The sequence below is a fragment of the Microcebus murinus genome, chromosome 6 (assembly GCF_040939455.1).
Source record: "Microcebus murinus isolate Inina chromosome 6, M.murinus_Inina_mat1.0, whole genome shotgun sequence".
NCBI classification, from domain to species: domain Eukaryota; kingdom Metazoa; phylum Chordata; class Mammalia; order Primates; family Cheirogaleidae; genus Microcebus; species Microcebus murinus.
Window position 1 is genome coordinate 111,150,679 of NC_134109.1, and position 18,169 is coordinate 111,168,847.

The 18,169-nt window shown below is 34.5% G+C and overlaps 1 protein-coding gene across 8 annotated transcripts in view; it reads left to right on the plus strand.

Moving 5' to 3' along the window:
- SCAPER (S-phase cyclin A associated protein in the ER) overlaps positions 1-18,169 on the plus strand; it is a 503,757-nt gene that overhangs the window by 93,532 nt on the left and 392,056 nt on the right. For 6 of the 8 annotated variants that reach the window (XM_012739362.2, XM_012739365.2, XM_076004582.1 and 3 more), the window contains 2 exons: positions 10,114-10,376; positions 13,251-13,481. In XM_012739362.2, the coding sequence (XP_012594816.1) occupies positions 10,114-10,376; positions 13,251-13,481 (494 nt within the window). The remainder of the gene's footprint in view (positions 1-10,113; positions 10,377-13,250; positions 13,482-18,169) is intronic. The other 2 variants (XM_012739364.3, XM_076004581.1) reach the window with 1 other exon arrangement.

Sequence of the window (18,169 nt, forward strand, 5' to 3'; positions counted from 1 at the left end):
ATCTCCTTCTAAGGGGTCTATTTTTTTCTGTCTGGCAAGATGATAGAGAACAAATAGATCACCCTAATCCTCTCAAGGTTTGGTTTGAGATTTTATTAAGGTTGATATGTTTTATTTTGTCCTTATTCCTTCCGGGGTCTCAAATGAAAACCTGGGGTATTTGCCAAGGCCACTACATTCCTGAATTTTAACTTTTGTTTCCTCAGCATTATACAGTTGCTGTAGTATCTGTTTAGCTCATTAACTTTCCAGCTGCTGGTTTCTGCTGGGTTTTTTGGAGTCCTGCCATGTAAATGCAAAGCTTAGCAGTTGTCAGACTTCTTAAGGATAGATTGAATGCAGATTTTTTGGCTCACTTCCGTGCAGTCCCCTACCATCCCCTCCAAGATTTTTGCCCCTGAAGTCAGAGTTGCTTTAGATTCTCTGAACTCCAGACCAGCTGGGAGTGCTGGTTTCTGCTAGGATTCACTTCTCCTGTACTCTGAATTCCACGTATCTTCAGGGAAAATGCTAGAGTGAATTGGATATAATGTTGTTATTCCCTTTTCTCAGGAATTGTAGTTCCTCAAAACTTGACCATGTTGGTTGCTTTCCAGTGCTGTTAAACAATTAATTTATATATTTTGTCTAGTTTTATAGTTATTTTTGGCAGGAAGAGTGCCTATTTTGATGATACAAGCTACTTTGTCATGGCTGAAACTGTAAGTCCAAATACATATTAAAGCACACATGGACAACATTTACCAAAATTGAAACATGCCAGGCCATTAGATGTGTCTCAGAAAAATTCAGGTGATTTAAATGATTCTCTATATCACTGATCATAGTGGGATTAAGTTAGAAATCAATTATGAAAATATTGCTATATAATTACCAAATTTTTGGAATTTTGGAAAATACTTCTGAATAATCCATGGAGTCAGAGAAAGACATCACAATGAAAATTAGAAAAATTGAAATGAATGAAAATGAATATTGTGAGATTAAGGTAAAGCTGTGCTTTGAGGAAAATTTCTAGCCTCAGTTGTACATATTAGAAAAGAAAAGCCACTTTGTGTCCAACTTACCAAGTTAGAAAAAAACAGCAAGTTAAACCCAAGGAACAGAAGGAAATAAAATATATAGGTGAGAATAGAGAAAATGAACAAAGCCAAAAAGTGGTTCTTCAAATAGATTAATAAAATTAACAGATCTCTAGTTATACAGTACTGATCAAGTAAAAGAAGGCACAAGTTGTAATACCAGGAATTAAATTGAGGATGTTGCTAGAGATCTCGCAGATATTAAAAAGGTGAAAGGATTTTATAAGCAATATTATACACTAAATTTAGAAACAGAAGAAATTGATACATTTCTTGAAAAACACAACTTAAGATTTGCATTGCAAGAATTAGAAAAACTCGAAGAAAGTTATGTAAGTGACTTACATAATTTTAGTGTGAATTTGTAATTAAAAATCTTTTAAATTTTAATCTTTTAAATTTAAATTTATTAACACTGGGGCTCTTATCAAAAATAAAAAAAAATTTAAATTTAATTTTAAATTTTTAATCTTTTAAATTTTCTTTTACAAAGAAAATTCTAGCTCAAGAATTCACCTATGAATTCTTCCAAACATTTAAGATAAAAAAACCAAAAAAACCATGAATCTTATAGAAACTCTTCCTGAGGACAAAAATCATCTTGTTTTATGATGCTAACATAACCTTAGTATCAGAACTGAACAAGAAAATTACAGTAAAACCATATTATCTTTCGAGAATTAATGAAAATATAAGTGGATTAAATAGTGATAAATAAAAATGATAATATTTTACAGTCAGGTTGGGATTATTCTGGCTGCTCTTCAATTATTGGTTGAATTGAATGTAAAGCAACTTTATTAATACCATTTGTAAAGTTTAAAAGAAGTACAAGTGTAAAAACTATGAAATGAAATACAGTTTTCAGTTTTGTACACTTCTAACATTATTCTAAGTATGTAGAGGTTCTCCAATAGTTTAATCGCTTGATTTGCTGTTCTTAGACATTCTTTATTATGGGAATAATTTTTCAATATAGTTTTTACTGAAGGTTTATTAAAAATGTAATTTGTATTATATATAACTAATTTCTCAGTTTTTGAGAGACCTAAATTATAGTTTCTATTTTGGTACATTCCTCTTGACTTGTTTCAAATATTATTTCAGTTTTTAAAATTACAAAATAATGTTTGTGTTGGCCTTTTTATTGGTTAATGAATTAGGTCCACGTTTTAAGCAGTATTTCTTTTCATAAGGAAGCTTTCAAAGAGGTGTGTTTTTCTTTCCTTTTAAAAGTAAAGTGATCAATCATAGTGCTACTAAGGGTAAGACAGTTAAATTAACTGGAAACTAGAATCTTTTTTTAAACTTTCTTAATTTTATAATTTAGTTTTTTTTCTCTTGATATGTATGATTTTTATAAGATTCATCTTACAATTTCTCTTTAAATTTGCATTATATACTTAAAGGATGAAGCAGAAATATATAATATTATGAACCAACTTTTAATAAAGTTAAACCTGGATGAAAATTGAACACATACCGGATAATACATGACTTAAGGCATTATTATTTTATTGAGTATCATAATGGTATTGTTATATTTTTTTAAAAAATTTCTGTCAAGATACATACTGAATATTTATTGGAGAAATAAGTTTAGGATTTTCTTTAAATTATTTCATAAACAACAGTGGGAAGGGGAAATTGATGGAAAAAAAGTGACACAAGCCAGGTATGGTGGTGTGTTCCTATAGTCCCAGCTATTTAGGAGGCTGAGGCTGGAGGTTTGCTTGAACTTAGGGGTTTTAGTCCAGCCTGGGCAACATAGCAAGGCTGTGTCTCTGGTTAAAATAAAAAAAAAAAAAAAAAAAGGCGGAATCTTGAGCATTATTGAAGCTGGATGATTGGAACATGGAGTTTATCATACTATTTCTCTGTATTTTGTATTTGAGAACTTTCATAATAAAAAGTTTTTAAAAACTACAGATTTGAGCATACATTTTCTTAGAGATTTCAAAGTGTAGACCCATGAAGTAAAGGATTACAGTTTATGTCTAATAATCTTTAAGATAAGTATAATATACAGTATATGAATATACAACATTATATTTTAAAAAATAGGAAAATGAGGTAGTATATCAGTTGCAGGTATGAGCATTTTGTATTTTTTTTCCTTGAAGTGAAGTTTTTAATCTTTAGTGAGTCATGTGGTAGTATGACACACTAGTCTAAGACAGAAAGTATTTACCTTTCATAGTAACATAGATTTTCAATTTCACAAAAATAAACTTTGGAAATTAGCTTATTTTTTTCTGTTAATTTTCTATACCACCTTTATTGAGCTACAACTCACATACCATAAAATTCACCCATTTAAAATGTACAATTCATTGGTTTTTAGTATATTCACAGGTGTGTATAACCAGCACCACAGTCAATTTTAGAACATTTTTTTATGTCAAAACAATTTCATATCCTTTTACCTATTAACCCAGCATCCTCCACACCCCTTACTAAGATGTAGTGTTATCACAATATTTTATTTTAGCCATTCTGATAAGTGCATTATTGGTTTTTTTTTGCATTTCCCTAATGGCTAATAATGTTGAACATTATAGGCTTATTTGTAATTTTTATATCCTCTTCAGTGAAATGTTTGTTCATGTTTTTTGCCCATTTTCTATTTGGATTTTTTGTAATCTTACTGTTGGGTTTTGAGAGTTCTCTGTATATTCCAAACTAGTCCTTTGCTGGATACTTTCTACCAGTCTGCTATTTTTCTTTTTCTTCACAGGGTCCTTTGCTTAGCCAAAGTTTGCAATTTTAATGAAGTACAATTGATTAGATTTTTTTCTTTTATGCATCATGCTTTGTTTTCAACTCATTCCTAGCCATAGGTTCTGAGGGGGTTTCTCTTGTATTTCCTAAAAGTTTTGTAATTTTACACTTTACAACTAAACCTGTGATCCATTTTGAGTTAATTTTTGTATACAGTTTGAGTTTTAGGTCAAGGTTTATTTTCTTGCCTATGGATGTCCACTTGGTCTGCTACCGTTTGTTGAAAATTCTTTTCTTCCTCTATTGAATTGCTTTTGTAATTTTATAAAAATTCAGCTGGTCTTACATACAAGGCTATATTTCTGGGTTCTATATTCTGTTTCATTGACTATATGTCTGTTCCATCAATTCTACAGTGTCTTGATTACTCTAACTGTGGTACCTTAACATTGAGTAGAGAGTGATTGCTTCCACTTTATTTTTCGTTTTCAAAATTGTTTTAGCTGTGTTAGGTCCCGTGTTTCTGTATAAATTTTGGAAGCTTATCTACATCAAAAAATGTTGCTTGAGGCCGGGCGCTGTGGCTCACGCCTGTAATCCTAGCTCTTGGGAGGCCGAGGCGGGCGGATTGCTCAAGGTCAGGAGTTCGAAACCAGCCTGAGCAAGAGTGAGACCCCGTCTCTACTATAAATAGAAAGAAATTAATTGGCCAACTGATATATATATAAAAAATTACCCGGGCATGGTGGCGCATGCCTGTAGTCCCAGCTACCCGGGAGGCTGAGGCAGAAGGATCACTCGAGCCCAGGAGTTTGAGGTTGCTGTGAGCTAGGCTGACGCCACGGCACTCACTCTAGCCTGGGCAACAAAGTGAGACTCTGTCTCAAAAAAAAAAAAAAAAAAAAAAATGTTGCTTGGATTTTTATATAACATATTATAGCTATAGATCAATTTAGGCAGATTTGGCATCTTTACTATGCTGAAGCTTCTGATTTATGAACATGGCATATCTCTCCATTTGTTTAAGTCTTTTTTTATTTCTTTCATCAGTATTTTGTAATTTTCAGGTTACATATTCTATGTTTTTGTTAGACTTATATCTATTTCATTTTCTCTGATACCATTTTAAATTGTTTTTGGTTTTAGTTTCCATGTGTTTATTTTTAGTATATAAGAATCAGTGGACTTTTTGAGGGTTGGTCTTGTATTCTGCAACTTTACTGAACTAATATAATAATCCTTGGAGTTTATATGTATATTCCTTGCGATTTTCTAATAGACAAGCATGTCGTCTGAAAATAGGGAAAATTTTATTTCTGCCTTTCCTCTCTGTCTTTTTTCCCCCCTGCACTCTTTCTAGAACTTCCAGTAGTATATTAAATAAACAAGGTGAGAGGGGAAATATCCTCGCCTTATTCCAGATCTAGGGGAAAGCATTCAGGCTTGCACTATTAAGTATGATGTTAGCTGTAGATTTTTGTGGTTGTCTTATGAAATTGGGTAAGTTCCCTCTCTTTTATAGTTTAATGGGAGTTTTTACTGTGAGTGGATGTTGGATTTTGTGAAATACTTTTTCTATATCAATCAATAAGATCATATGATTTTTTTTGTTTAGGCTGTCGACAGTGGTGGATTACATTGATTAATTTTTGAATGGTAAACTTGGCTTGCATACCTGAAATAAATTTCCCTTGGTCATGGTTTATAATTATTATTATTATTATTTTTTTTTTAGACAGAGTCTCGCTTTGTTGCCCAGGCTAGAGTGAGTGCCGTGGCGTCAGCCTAGCTCACAACAACCTCAAACTCCTGGCTCAAGCAGTCCTCCTGCCTCAGCCTCCCGAGTAGCTGGGACTACAGGCATTCGCCACCATGCCCGGCTAATTTTTTTTTGTATATGTATTAGTTGGCCAATTAATTTCTTTCTATTTATAGTAGAGACGGGGTCTCCCTCTTGCTCAGGCTGGTTTTGAACTCCTGACCTCGAGCAATCCGCCCGCCTCAGCCTACCAGAGAGCTAGGATTACAGGCGTGAGCCACTGCGCCCGGCCTATAATTATTTTTATGCATTGCTATATTTGATATGCTAATATTTTGTTGAAGATTTTTGCCCTTAAGTTCATGAGAGATTTTGATATTTACTTTTATTTTTTATACTATATTTGTATGATTTAAAATTTAATTTTTATTTCCCCCTTATATCTTAATGCACAGCAATATGATTTTTTTTTTTTTTTTTAAATCAGGGTAATACTAGGTTAGAATAACTTGGGCTATGTAACCTCCTTTTCTGTTTTCTGGAAGAGTGTTCATGAAATTGGCATTAATCCTTTTTTTTTTTTTTTTTTTTTTTTTTTTTTTGAGAGAGAGGGTCTCATTCTGTTTCCTGGGCTATAGTGTAGTGGCACTGTAGCTCACCACAACCTCAAACTCCTAGGTTCAAGTGATCCTCCTGCTTTAGCTTCTGAGTAGCTGGGACTATAGTTTTTTCTGTTTTTTTTTTTTTTTTTTTTTTTGAGACAGAGTCTCGCTTTGTTGTCCAGGCTAGAGTGAGTGCCGTGGCGTCAGCCTAGCTCACAGCAACCTCAAACTCCTGGGCTCCAGTGATCCTTCTGCCTCAGCCTCCCGAGTAGCTGGGACTACAGGCATGCGCCACCATGCCCGGCTAATTTTTTATATATATATCAGTTGGCCAATTAATTTCTTTCTATTTATAGTAGAGACGGGGTCTCGCTCTTGCTCAGGCTGGTTTTGAACTCCTGACCTTGAGCAATCCGCCCGCCTCGGCCTCCCAAGAGCTAGGATTACAGGCGTGAGCCACAGCGCCCGGCCTTTTTTCTGTTTTTTAATAAAGATAGGGTCTTGCTCAGGTTAGACTCCTGGCCTCAAGCAGTCCTCTCACCTTGGCCTCCCAAAGTGCTAGGATTACAGGCATGGTATTAATCCTTTTAAAAATATTTAGTAGAATTTGCCAGAGAAACCATTTGGTCTTGGAGAGCTCTCTGGGAAGCTTTTAATTTTTATATCCAGTTTCTTTACCAGTTATAGGGCTATTTATATTGTCTTTTTCATCTTCGTTGAGTTTTGGTAGCTTGTGGTTTTTGTGGAATTGATCCATTTATTACATGTTGTTGAATTTATTGCCATAAAGCTATTTGAAGTATTCCTTTCTCATACTTTTTATGGCTTCATGATCTGCAGTGATGTTCCTGTTTTATTCCTGATGTGATTTGTGCCCTTTCTTTTTTTATCTTTGCCAGTCTTGCGAAACTTATGAGAAGTATAGTTAATTATACAGATGGTCCCAACTTAGTGATTTTTTTCAACTTAATGATTGTGGGAAATTGATATGCATACAATAGAAGCTGTACTTTGAGTACCCATATAATTGAAAGTGTTTTTCACTGTCAGTGCACTATTCAATAAATTACATGAGGTATTCAGTACTTTATTATAAAATAGGCTTTGTTGTATTAGGTGATTTTGTCCAACTGTAAGCTAATGTAAGTATGCTGAGCACCTTTAAGGTAGGGTAGAGTAAGCTGTGATGTTTGGTAGGTTAGGTGTATTAAATACATTTTTGATATATAATATTTTCAACTTAAAATGAATTTATTGGGATGTAATCTGGTTGTAAGTTGAGGAGCATTTGTATTTACCTCTGTCTTTACCCATTCTGGTGTTCTTTCCTTTTTGACATTTCAAACCTCCTCCTTTTATTGTTCATTTCTCTTTTAGGAACTTCTTTAGCCATTTTTTGAGGGTAGTTTTGCTACTGATATATTCTGTTAGTTTTTCTTTATCTGAGAATGCTTTTACTTCTCTTTCATTCTGAAGGATATTTTCACTGGATAAAAAATTCATTATTGATGGTTCTTTCAGTCCTTTATAAATATGCCACTTCCTCTTGGCCTCTATTGTTTCAGATGGAAACTCTACTGTGATTAGAATTGATGTTTTTTGGCTGGGTGTGGTGTCTCACACTTGAAATCCTAGCACTTTGGAGGGTCGAGGTGGGAGGATTGCTTGAGGCCAGGAGTTCAAGACCAACCTGAGTAAGAGTGAGACTGTGTCTATATAAAAAAAAATAGAAAAATTAGCTGGGCATGGTGGTACATGCCTGTAGTCTTAGCTACTAGGGAGGCTGAGGCAGGAGAATTGCTTGAACCCAGGAGTTTGAGGTTGCTGTGAGCTACGATGACACCACTGCACTCTAGCCTGGGTTACAGAGGGAGACTCTGTTTCTCCCCCCTCCCTCCAAAAAAAGAATTGATATTTCTCTATTGGTAATAAGTCTTTTTTCTCTAACTCCTTTCAAGATTTTTTTTCTGTTTTTAGTTTTGAGAGGTTTAATAATGATTTTTTTCTTTGTCTTTAGTTTTGGGAGACTTAATTTTGATATGTCTTAACATGGACTTGTTTTGGTTTATCCTATTTAGAATTTACTTAGTTTAATGAATCTAGTTTTATCTATTTCACTAAATTTGGGAAGTTTTCAGCCATTAATTTTTCAAATACATTTTCAGTCCTCTACTTTCCTGGAAGTCTGGCGACACAAATGTTAGGTCTTTTATTATTGTCTCAGTGGTCCATGAGTTTGTTCTTGATCTGCATGACACCTTTCTAGTGAAAATGGCAAACCTCCTTGGCTCCTATTGGTGGTGTGTGCTCAGCTGCCTACTTGGCCTCAGTAACTAACAGGGGGAGAAGTGGGAGGACTGACTCATATCACCTTGCTGCTACAGGTTGGGGTGGGATCTTAGCTGACATCTGGGGTAAGGAAAAGAGGGATCCCACTGCCGTAATACCTGCCTCCCACTCCTTTTTTTGCCCCATTGATGCTAGTTGTGTCAGAAGGTCAGCTTTCTACAGGGCCCTGCTGACATTGAATGTAAGTGCAAGCAGAATGCTGACTAGTTCTATCTCACACTGTGCTGTTGATGCCTAAGGTGAGAGGAGGCTCTGCTCAGCGTTGATCCCTTCTGACACTAATTTGGTAGGGGAATCAGAGTACCAACTGTTTCTGCAAACTGGGAGATGGAAGTGAAGCTCCCAGTTCACTCCTACTGAAATTGTGGGGAACCAGGGGTTTCACTGGTGTTTGGCTGGAGTAGAGCGGTTATTGCCAAAAAGATTTTCTGTTTTGTTAGGCCACCCTTTTCTCTGTCCATTGGCATGGCAAACAGGCTTTCTTAGTGCTTAGTCTATGCCTGTTGATGTTTTTGGGTTGAAGGCTTTTACAGCATTCTGATGGTATATACAGGAGGCAATAAAGAAACCCAGGGAGTTCACCACTGTGCTATTTTTCAGTCCCAAAGTCCCAAGGCACTCTGTCATCTTCTTTCTGTCTCTCAGAATGTTCCCATGTTTGCTCGATGTGTTTTGTCCACGGTTTTTAGTTGTAAGGAGGAGGAGCAGGAGACAAAGGTGGGTAACGGTTACTTCAACTTGGCCAGAACTAAAAGTCTTTGTATTAGTTTTCACTACAGTTAGCCAATAAAGTTTTTAAATTGAGGTTATAAACACCACTATACACACATATACCTCATGTTGTGACATTTTGAAATGTTTTATAAGAAGATTCTTATTTAATTTAGGCTATTTTGCTGTGTGACTTTGGACATAGGCCCTCAGTTTCCATGTATATGTGGTGAAATACTGGATTAGATCCTGTAGGGTTCTTTCAATTAATTCTATAATGTTGTGATCATTGAAATAGTTTATTTAAGTCAGGATATGTTATTAATTCTGGGATAGAGGAAAGAACATGGACTTTGGAGGTAGGTCTACGTGTAGATTCTGAAAGATGGAGAGAGTTTTTACACAGCCGTTAGAAGCACAGATAGACACCAGAACCAATGTGCCTGGGCTTACATATTGGCTTTATCTTTACTAGGTGTGTGCTCTTAAGGCAAATTACTTAATTTCTCTGTTTCAATTTAGTTATTTATAAAATAGGGACAGTAGTACTGATCTTCTGGGTTGTGAAAATTGAAAGAGTTTTACATAAGGAGCTTAGAACCATGTTTGCACATAGTATGCTATTTAAATGTTTATTATTACTGATGTATAGCCTTAAGTCCGTCTTAATCTGAATTTCAGTTTTGTCGTTTGTAGAATAGGGATAATCATACATATATGTATTTTAAGCATATATAAAAAATACATCTTACATAATACCTAATGTTATGTGTGTATATCTGTTACATTTAATGGGAATTAAATTGTAAAATGTTTTTATTATATTGGTTTGCAAATATTTTTATCATCTAACAAAATCTTGATTTATTTTCTTTCTTTAATTGCATAGAATGGAAAGATGCTGAAGGATGGGAGACTGTTCAGAGAGGAAGGCCTGTTCGTTCTAGATCAACAGCAGTGACACCAAAAATTTCATTAGCGACAGAAGCCTTAAGGTCAAAGGATGACAGCGATAAGGAAAATGTGTATCTTTTACCTGATGACAGCATACAGAAAGGTCAATTTGTTGGAGATGGACTGTCTAATACTATAGAATCTTGTCCCAAAGACTTGTCACACTCCTGTGACCATCCTCTTACTGAAAGAACCCAGGTAGTACATTCTGAAAATCCTTTCACTGCCTTTTTCAAAGGGATGTGTGTATGTTGGAATGTCTTATTTTTCTATTTCATTTTAAACTTTTTACTGTGAAAAATTAAAATTTGTCACAATTTTCTTTTCTCTTGCTACATGTCACATGCACATGTTACATGCTGTTTGAGAGTAATATGCAAACATCATAACTATTCATTAAGTACCAGAGCATGTTCAAGAACAAAGAAATTCTTTACCCAACCACCTTATAAAATTCACGGACTTTGATATTTAATGTAGGTAAGCTACATTAAAGATACTTAGTGAAGAAATAACTTTTTATATCACTTAAACATCTAGCATTTTTTTTTTTTTTTTGAGACAGAGTCTCGCTTTGTTGTCCAGGCTAGAGTGAGTGCCGTGGCGTCAGCCTAACTCACAGCAACCTCAAACTCCTGGGCTCGAGCGATCCTTCTGCCTCAGCCTCCTGAGTAGCTGGGACTACAGGCATGCGCCACCATGCCCAGCTAATTTTTATATATATATCAGTTGGCCAATTAATTTCTTTCTATTTATAGTAGAGACGGGGTCTCGCTCTTTGCTCAGGCTGGTTTTGAACTCCTGACCTTGAGCAATCAGCCCGCCTCGGCCTCCCAAGAGCTAGGATTACAGGCGTGAGCCACCGCGCCCGGCCACATCTAGCATTTTTGCTAATGTGTTTTAGCAAAAAAATATAACTTAATATGAAAATTGTGCTGGTTTTGTGTAGTAAATAAATTTATATGATATTGGGACTTCAGCAATAAACCATACATACACCTTTTGAATAATTACACTATTGCTAAAATGTTTCAGTAAAAAAGTTCACTGTAGATGGTAGCCAAGTGATGATATTATATTTTTCTCCACTGTCATTCTAAAAATGGAATTAACATATTTATATCTTTCCTCAACATTAGTTTATAGTTTAGGTTTGATTTTGTTATATAAATGATATTGAGTTTTTAATAAACAGGGTTGACTATATTGTACACATCAGTAATGCTAATATAAACATTGCCAAGAAGATTATAAACCATGGTGACTGACATATAAATAATGTTGATAGCAATATAAATAATGTGATACAATTTAAATAATGCTTATGGTAAAATCAATACTTTGGGACACTTTAAGTTTTGACCAATGGTAGAATTTTTAAAGTAGTTTATAAGACTTGACTGAGTTTAATATTTGTGTAAATAATTAATCAAACTGGGGTTTTATGGCCACTGCAATGTTTGTTTGAGAAGGGATGTGAGTTTTAAATTCACAATCTTAGATTTTAGATTTTTGACTTGAAGTATGATTGGAATATGCAGCACCAATCTGTCTCTACGGTGTTAGTGAAAATAAAGGCTTGGTTCTATTTACTAAATTAGAACATTTAAAAAAAGTAAATGTGTTTAGCCTAAACCAATGTTTGTTTTTTTATTTTACACACACACACACACACACACACACACACACACACACACACACACTCAAGCTATTATGGGGGTACAAACATTTTGGTTACATGTAATGCATTTGCCCCACCCAAGCCCAGGCTGCAAGTGTGTCCCTCCCCCACACAGTGCATTCCACTTCCATTAGTTGTGGGTTTACCCACCCACCCCACTCTGCCCCGTCGGCACCCAGTATTACTACCATGTAAACACCTTAATATTGGTCAGTTAGTACCAATTTGAGGGTGAGTACATGTGATGCGTGTTTTTCCATCCTTGCGATACCTCACTTCGAAGGATGGGCTCAATCTCTATCCAGAATAATATAAGAGGCACTAGAGTACCATTGTTTTTTGTAGTCGAGTAGTATTCCATGATATACATATACCATATTTTATGAATTCACTCGTGTATTGATGGGCAGTTGGTTCGTTTCCACATCTTTGCAATTGTGCATTGTGCTGCTATAAATATTCTAGTGCAGATGTCTTTATTATAGAATGTCTTTTTCCTTTGGATACCTGCCTAGTAGTAGGATTGCTGGATCAAATGGTATTTCTATTTTTAGCTCTTTGCGGTATCTCCAAATTACTTTCCATGGAGGTTGTACTAGTTTGCAGTCCCACCAGCAGTGTAAGAGTGTTCATGTCTTCCCATATCCACACCAGCATTTGTTTGTTTTTTAGAATGTTTTCACATTTCTCTTGGTTGAGTGTTCCCTGTTTCTAAAGGGGGATAGGGAGAATATCTAAATATAAAGTATAGCTGTCACATAATGAGACAGAGTATGCTGTAGATCTGCACACTTAGATTATGCTTTTTCTCTTTTAGATCTGAGTATTGATATCATACACCATATTAATCTTTATTAAAGATAGTTTGAGATCATGTTAGTATTATCTGAAGAGAACAACTTTTATATTTTTGAGTAAAATGCCCTCAGAATGTATTTTGGTAAAAATGATTTGAGGATGTTTTTGAAAATGCTGAATATCCTCATTTGATATTAGTCTTCGGAAAAAATCATGTAAAATACCTTTAGTTACATGAGTCTAATACAAAGTATCATATTTGTGACTAGATTTCTTTTGTGAGGAGCATAAAATACTCATCAGGAATTGGCCTACTAAAAGAAAATATAACTACAATATATATATTGCTTATTTTTTTAGAGTACTTCAGACAATTCCCAGTACATAGTAAATAAGAATGCAAATAAAATTTGTGCTGGTTTCTTTCCTTTTGTTACACTTGAAACATACAAAAAAGATGAGTGAAGTAGCTGTCATTCAGTTAAATACTGCTTCACAGTTGATAGTTTAATCAGAATCAGCTCTTTTAAAGTGGAATAGTTGGTGAGTATTTTTTATTATCTCTAATTGATTCTATAAATATGTTTTGTTAGTTTGCAGCAAGTACATTGGATGATGTCAAGGATTCTGATAGTAGTCAAGACAATTCTGTGCGAACTTCTGAAGTACATGCTCTTCACATTGATACAGAGTGTGTTTCAATTACTCAGCAAGCTGTCACACCTCCTATGCAAATAAATGAAGACACATTTCCAGTAGAGAAAGCAAGGATAGAAAATGAAATGGACCCTTCAGATATTTCAAATGTGAGTGCTGCTAACTTGGTAAGAACAACTTATCAGAATTCTGAGTAAATATATTTAAGAGGCATGAACCCCTATAATAATAATTTGTATTATTTATTACTTTTTACTTTATACATCATTTTATGTATGTTATTTTAACACTTTATCCTTATGGTAATCTTTTGAAATAGTTAAGAGTCTTCTTGTTTTACAGAGGAAGAAAGTGAGACTGTGAGAGTTAAAAACTTGTTCAAAATCATTCAGTTTGTATGTGATTTGATCAAATGCTCTTTAGCCCAGCATTAAGAATCTAAACCAGTACAACATCTAGTATTCTCAAAGATGGGAAATGGTGTCTGCTAGATTTAGCTTTAAAAACTCTGTTAACAGAGTACTCTGGATAGCTACTGTCATTTGCTTGAAGTTAGTCTCTAAGATGAGATTGATTTACCATCCTTATTCAAGAATCTCTAAGAATGCATTACTTTGTGATTATTTATAGGTTTCAATTTTGGGATGACTGCTTATTTCTGCCCATCTCTTCCTATTGCTCATTTTAGTATTAAGATACTTGACCTGGGGATAATCTAGAATAGATCATGCTAACTTTGTTTAAAAAGTAACTTTCGAAAGAAATAGGCACATATTAAATATTGAGAAAAATTATTTAAATTTTATTTTTTAAAAGGCCATTGTATACTATAATTTTTTCTACAATATAATGCCTTATACTGAAAGGTGCTATCAGTAGATGGTATTAGGCAAAATTGTACATCTCATAGAGATAGTGATCATAGATATAGATGAAATTTGATATGGATTGTTTAAGAGAAAATACGGGTTATAATAATTAGAAAAACAAATGCTTAGATTCCTTTACTAAGGTAGGACAATTGGTTCTTCATCTTCTGTCTTTTAATGATGAAATTTTTAAAGATTGAACATAATGATGGTCAAATAAATAATGAGTTTAATGTATGGAATAGAAATTGGTCATATTTATATTTTTGTTTTCATAGCTACATATATTGTTTATTTTGTAATTCGATTCCTCTATAAAAAGGGGAACATGGTCCTATAGTTAAATAAGTATGAGATAATTACTTAAAAATTCTTGCCTCATTTTCATTTTGATCACGTATTTCATTTTGATCAATAAGCTTGTAGAATCATTATATCTTTTGGTTATTTTGAAGGTCAAATTTACATAGTAAAAAGAGAATAAATTCTGCTGCAAATATGAATATTAGTGTATTCTTCATGGAATTTTAACTGTATCAAGATGTATAAAACTTTTTTTGGTTTGTTTTGACATAGATGTTTATAGGTTGCTCTAGATAAGTACCTTATTGTTTAGTTTCCAAGTGGAGAATTACAGAGAATTCCTATAGTGATGAGAGAACTGTTATTTAATTTTTAATTACAGTGTTGTCACATAGCTTGTTAAAGTTCAAAACAATTATCTGCACTTATAATTTTGGCAAAAAATGACTGTCAGAACTTTTTGAGATCAACTTTTGCCAACATTAGAAAAATATGTTATAAAACCCAGCTTCAATTGAACTAACATTTTAGACTTACTAACATATTCAATTTTTAGTGAAAATTTGGAAATGTTCAAAATAATGATGTATGCAGTTATTTATTTGCATGTCACTATGTGAAATAGCTAAAGTTTTATAAGGTTGATTGAATCACTATTTCATCTCTGAAGCTCTACTGTTGAGTTAGAATATTTTCAGGTCTTCAGATAGTAATAGAAATGTTACATTCTGGAGAAGATAAAATTGAGAGAGGAAGTAGAAAAGGTGTACATGAAAGCTTACTTTCTGTGAACTAAAATATACTAAAGTTTAATATTTAGATTTTATTAACAATTATTGTTATGTTTGTAGCACATTGACAACAGTTAATTTCTTTTTTTTTCTTTTATTTTTATTTCAGCATATTATGGGGGTACAAATGTTAAGGTTACGTATATTGCCCATGCCCTCCCCCCCTCAAGTAAGAGCTTCAGCGTGACCATCCCCCAAAAGTTACATCTCACTCATTGTGTTTGTATATACCCATCCCCGCCTCTACCCTCACACCCGCCCAATAAATGTCATTCCTATATGTCCACTTAGGTGTTGATCCAATAATACCAATTTGCTGGTGAGTACATGTGGTGCTTGTTTTCCCATTCTTGAGATACTTCACTTAGTAGAATGGGTTCTAGCTCTATCCAGGAATATACCAGAGGTGTTATATCACCATTGTTTCTTAAAGCTGAATAGTACCCCATGGTATACATATACCACATTTTATTAATCCACTCATGTATTGATGGGCATTTGGGTTGTTTCCACCACTTTGCAATTGTGAACTGTGCTGCTATAAACATTTGAGTGCAGGTGTCTTTGTCATAAAGTGACTTTTGATCTTTTGGGTAGATGCCCAGTAGTGGAATTGCTGGATCAAATGGTCGATCTATTTGTATCACTTTGAGGTATCTCCATATTGCTTTCCACAGAGGTTGAACTAGTTTGCAGTCCCACCAGCAGTATAGGAGTGTTCCTCTCTCTCCGCATCCACGCCAACATTTATTGTTTGGGGATTTTTTGATAAAGACTATTCTTATTGGAAATGGGTGATATCTCATTGCAGTTTTGATTTGCATTTCCCTGATGATTAGAGATGTTGAGCATTTTTCCATATGTTTGTTGGCTATTATTCTGTCTTCTTTTGACAAATTTCTGCTCATGTCCTTGCTCATTTTTTGATAGGGTTGTTTGATTTTTCCTTGCTGATTTTCCTGAGTTCTAAATAAATTCTAGTTATCAGCCCTTTATGTGATATGTAGCTTGCAAAAATTTTCTCCCATTCTGTGGGTTGTCTGTTTGCTCTCTTGACAGTTTCTTTGGCTGTGCAGAAGCTTTTTAATTTGATCAGGTCCCATTTATTTATTTTGTTGATGCCGTGATTGCCATTGGGGTCTTCTTCATAAATTCTTTGCTTAGGCCGATGTCTAGAAGAGTATTTCCAACGTTTTCCTCTAGAATTCTAATAGTTTCACACCTAAGGTTCAAGTCTGTTACCCAGCATGAGTTGGTTTTCGTGAGAGGTGAAAGGTGTGGGTCCTGTTTCAGTCTTCTACATGTGGCTATCCAGTTTTCCCAGCACCATTTATTGAATAAGGATTCTTTCCCCCAGTGTATGTTTTTGTCTGGTTTGTTGAAGATTAGTTGGCTATATGAGGATAATTATATATCTGGGTTCTCTGTTCTCTTCCACTAGGCAGTGTCCGTGTTCTTATGCCACTACCAAGGTATTTTAATTACCATAGACTTGTAGTATAGTTTGAAATCCCGTAAATTCATACCTCCTATTTTGTTTTTATTGCCTAGGATTGATTTTGCTGTACGAGGTCTTCTCTGGTTCCATACAGAGCATAAAATTATTTTTTCTATATCTGTGAAAAATGATGATGGTATTTTGATAGGGATTGCATTGATTCTGTAGGTCACTTTGGGTAGTGTAGTCATTTTAACAATGTTGATACTGCCGAACCATAAGCATGGTACATTCTTCCACCTGTTTACATCCTCTGGTATTTCCATCTTCAGTGTTTCATAGTTTGCCCTGGAGAGGTCTTTTACCTCCTTAGTTAAATATATTCCTAGGTACTTTATTTTCTTTGTTGCTATTTTGAAGGGAATTGAGTCTTTGGTTTGGTTCTCATTTTAACTGTTGTTGGTGTATGTGAATGCCTCTGATTTCTGTGTATTGATTTTGTATCCTGAGACTTTACCAAATTCATTTATCAACTCAAGGAGCATCTTGGTTGAATCCTTGGGGTTTTCTAGGTATAATATCATGTCATCAGCAAAGAGTGAGAGTTTGATCTCTTCTGCTCCCATTTGGACACCCTTCATTCAGCTCTCTTGTCTGATTGCTGTAGCAAGGACTTCTAGCACTATGCTGAATAGAAGTAGAGATAGTGGGCAAATTTGCCTTGTTCCAGTTCTAAGTGGGAATGCTTTCAATTTTTTCCCATTCAGTATGATATTGGCTGTGGGTTTGTCATATATGGCTTGTATCATTTTTAGGTAAGCTGTGTCTATGCCTATTTTGTTGAGGGTTCTTATCATAAAAGGGTGTTGAATTTTGTCAAATACTTTTTCTGTGTCTATTGAGAGGATCATATGGTCTTTGTTTTTGCTTCTGTTTATATGGTGAATTACATTTATAGATTTGCCTATGTTGAACCATCCCTGCATCTCTGGGATGAAGCCCACTTGTTTGTGATGGATTATTTACTTGACAAGCACCTGGATTCCATTGGCTAGCATTTTGTTGAGAAATTTTTGCATCTATATTGATAAGGGATATTGTTCTGTAGTTTTCTTTTTTTGTTGCATCCTTTCCTGGTTTGGTATTATGGTTACGTTTGCTTCATAAAATGTGTTGAGGAGGATTCTATCCTTCTCGATGTTGTGGAATAATTTCTGCAGGATAAGCACCAGTTCTTTGTAGGTGTGGTAAAGATCGGGTATGAAACCATCTCGTCGAGGACTTTTCTTTTTAGGAAGGTTTTTTATTGCTGTTTCAATTTCAGTACTTGATATTAGTCTGTTCAGGAATTCTGTTTCTTCCTGGTTCAGTGTAGGGAGGCTGTGTGTTTGTAAGAAATTATCCATATCCTCCACATTTTCCAGTTGTGTACGTAGTGGTTTTTGTAGTATTCA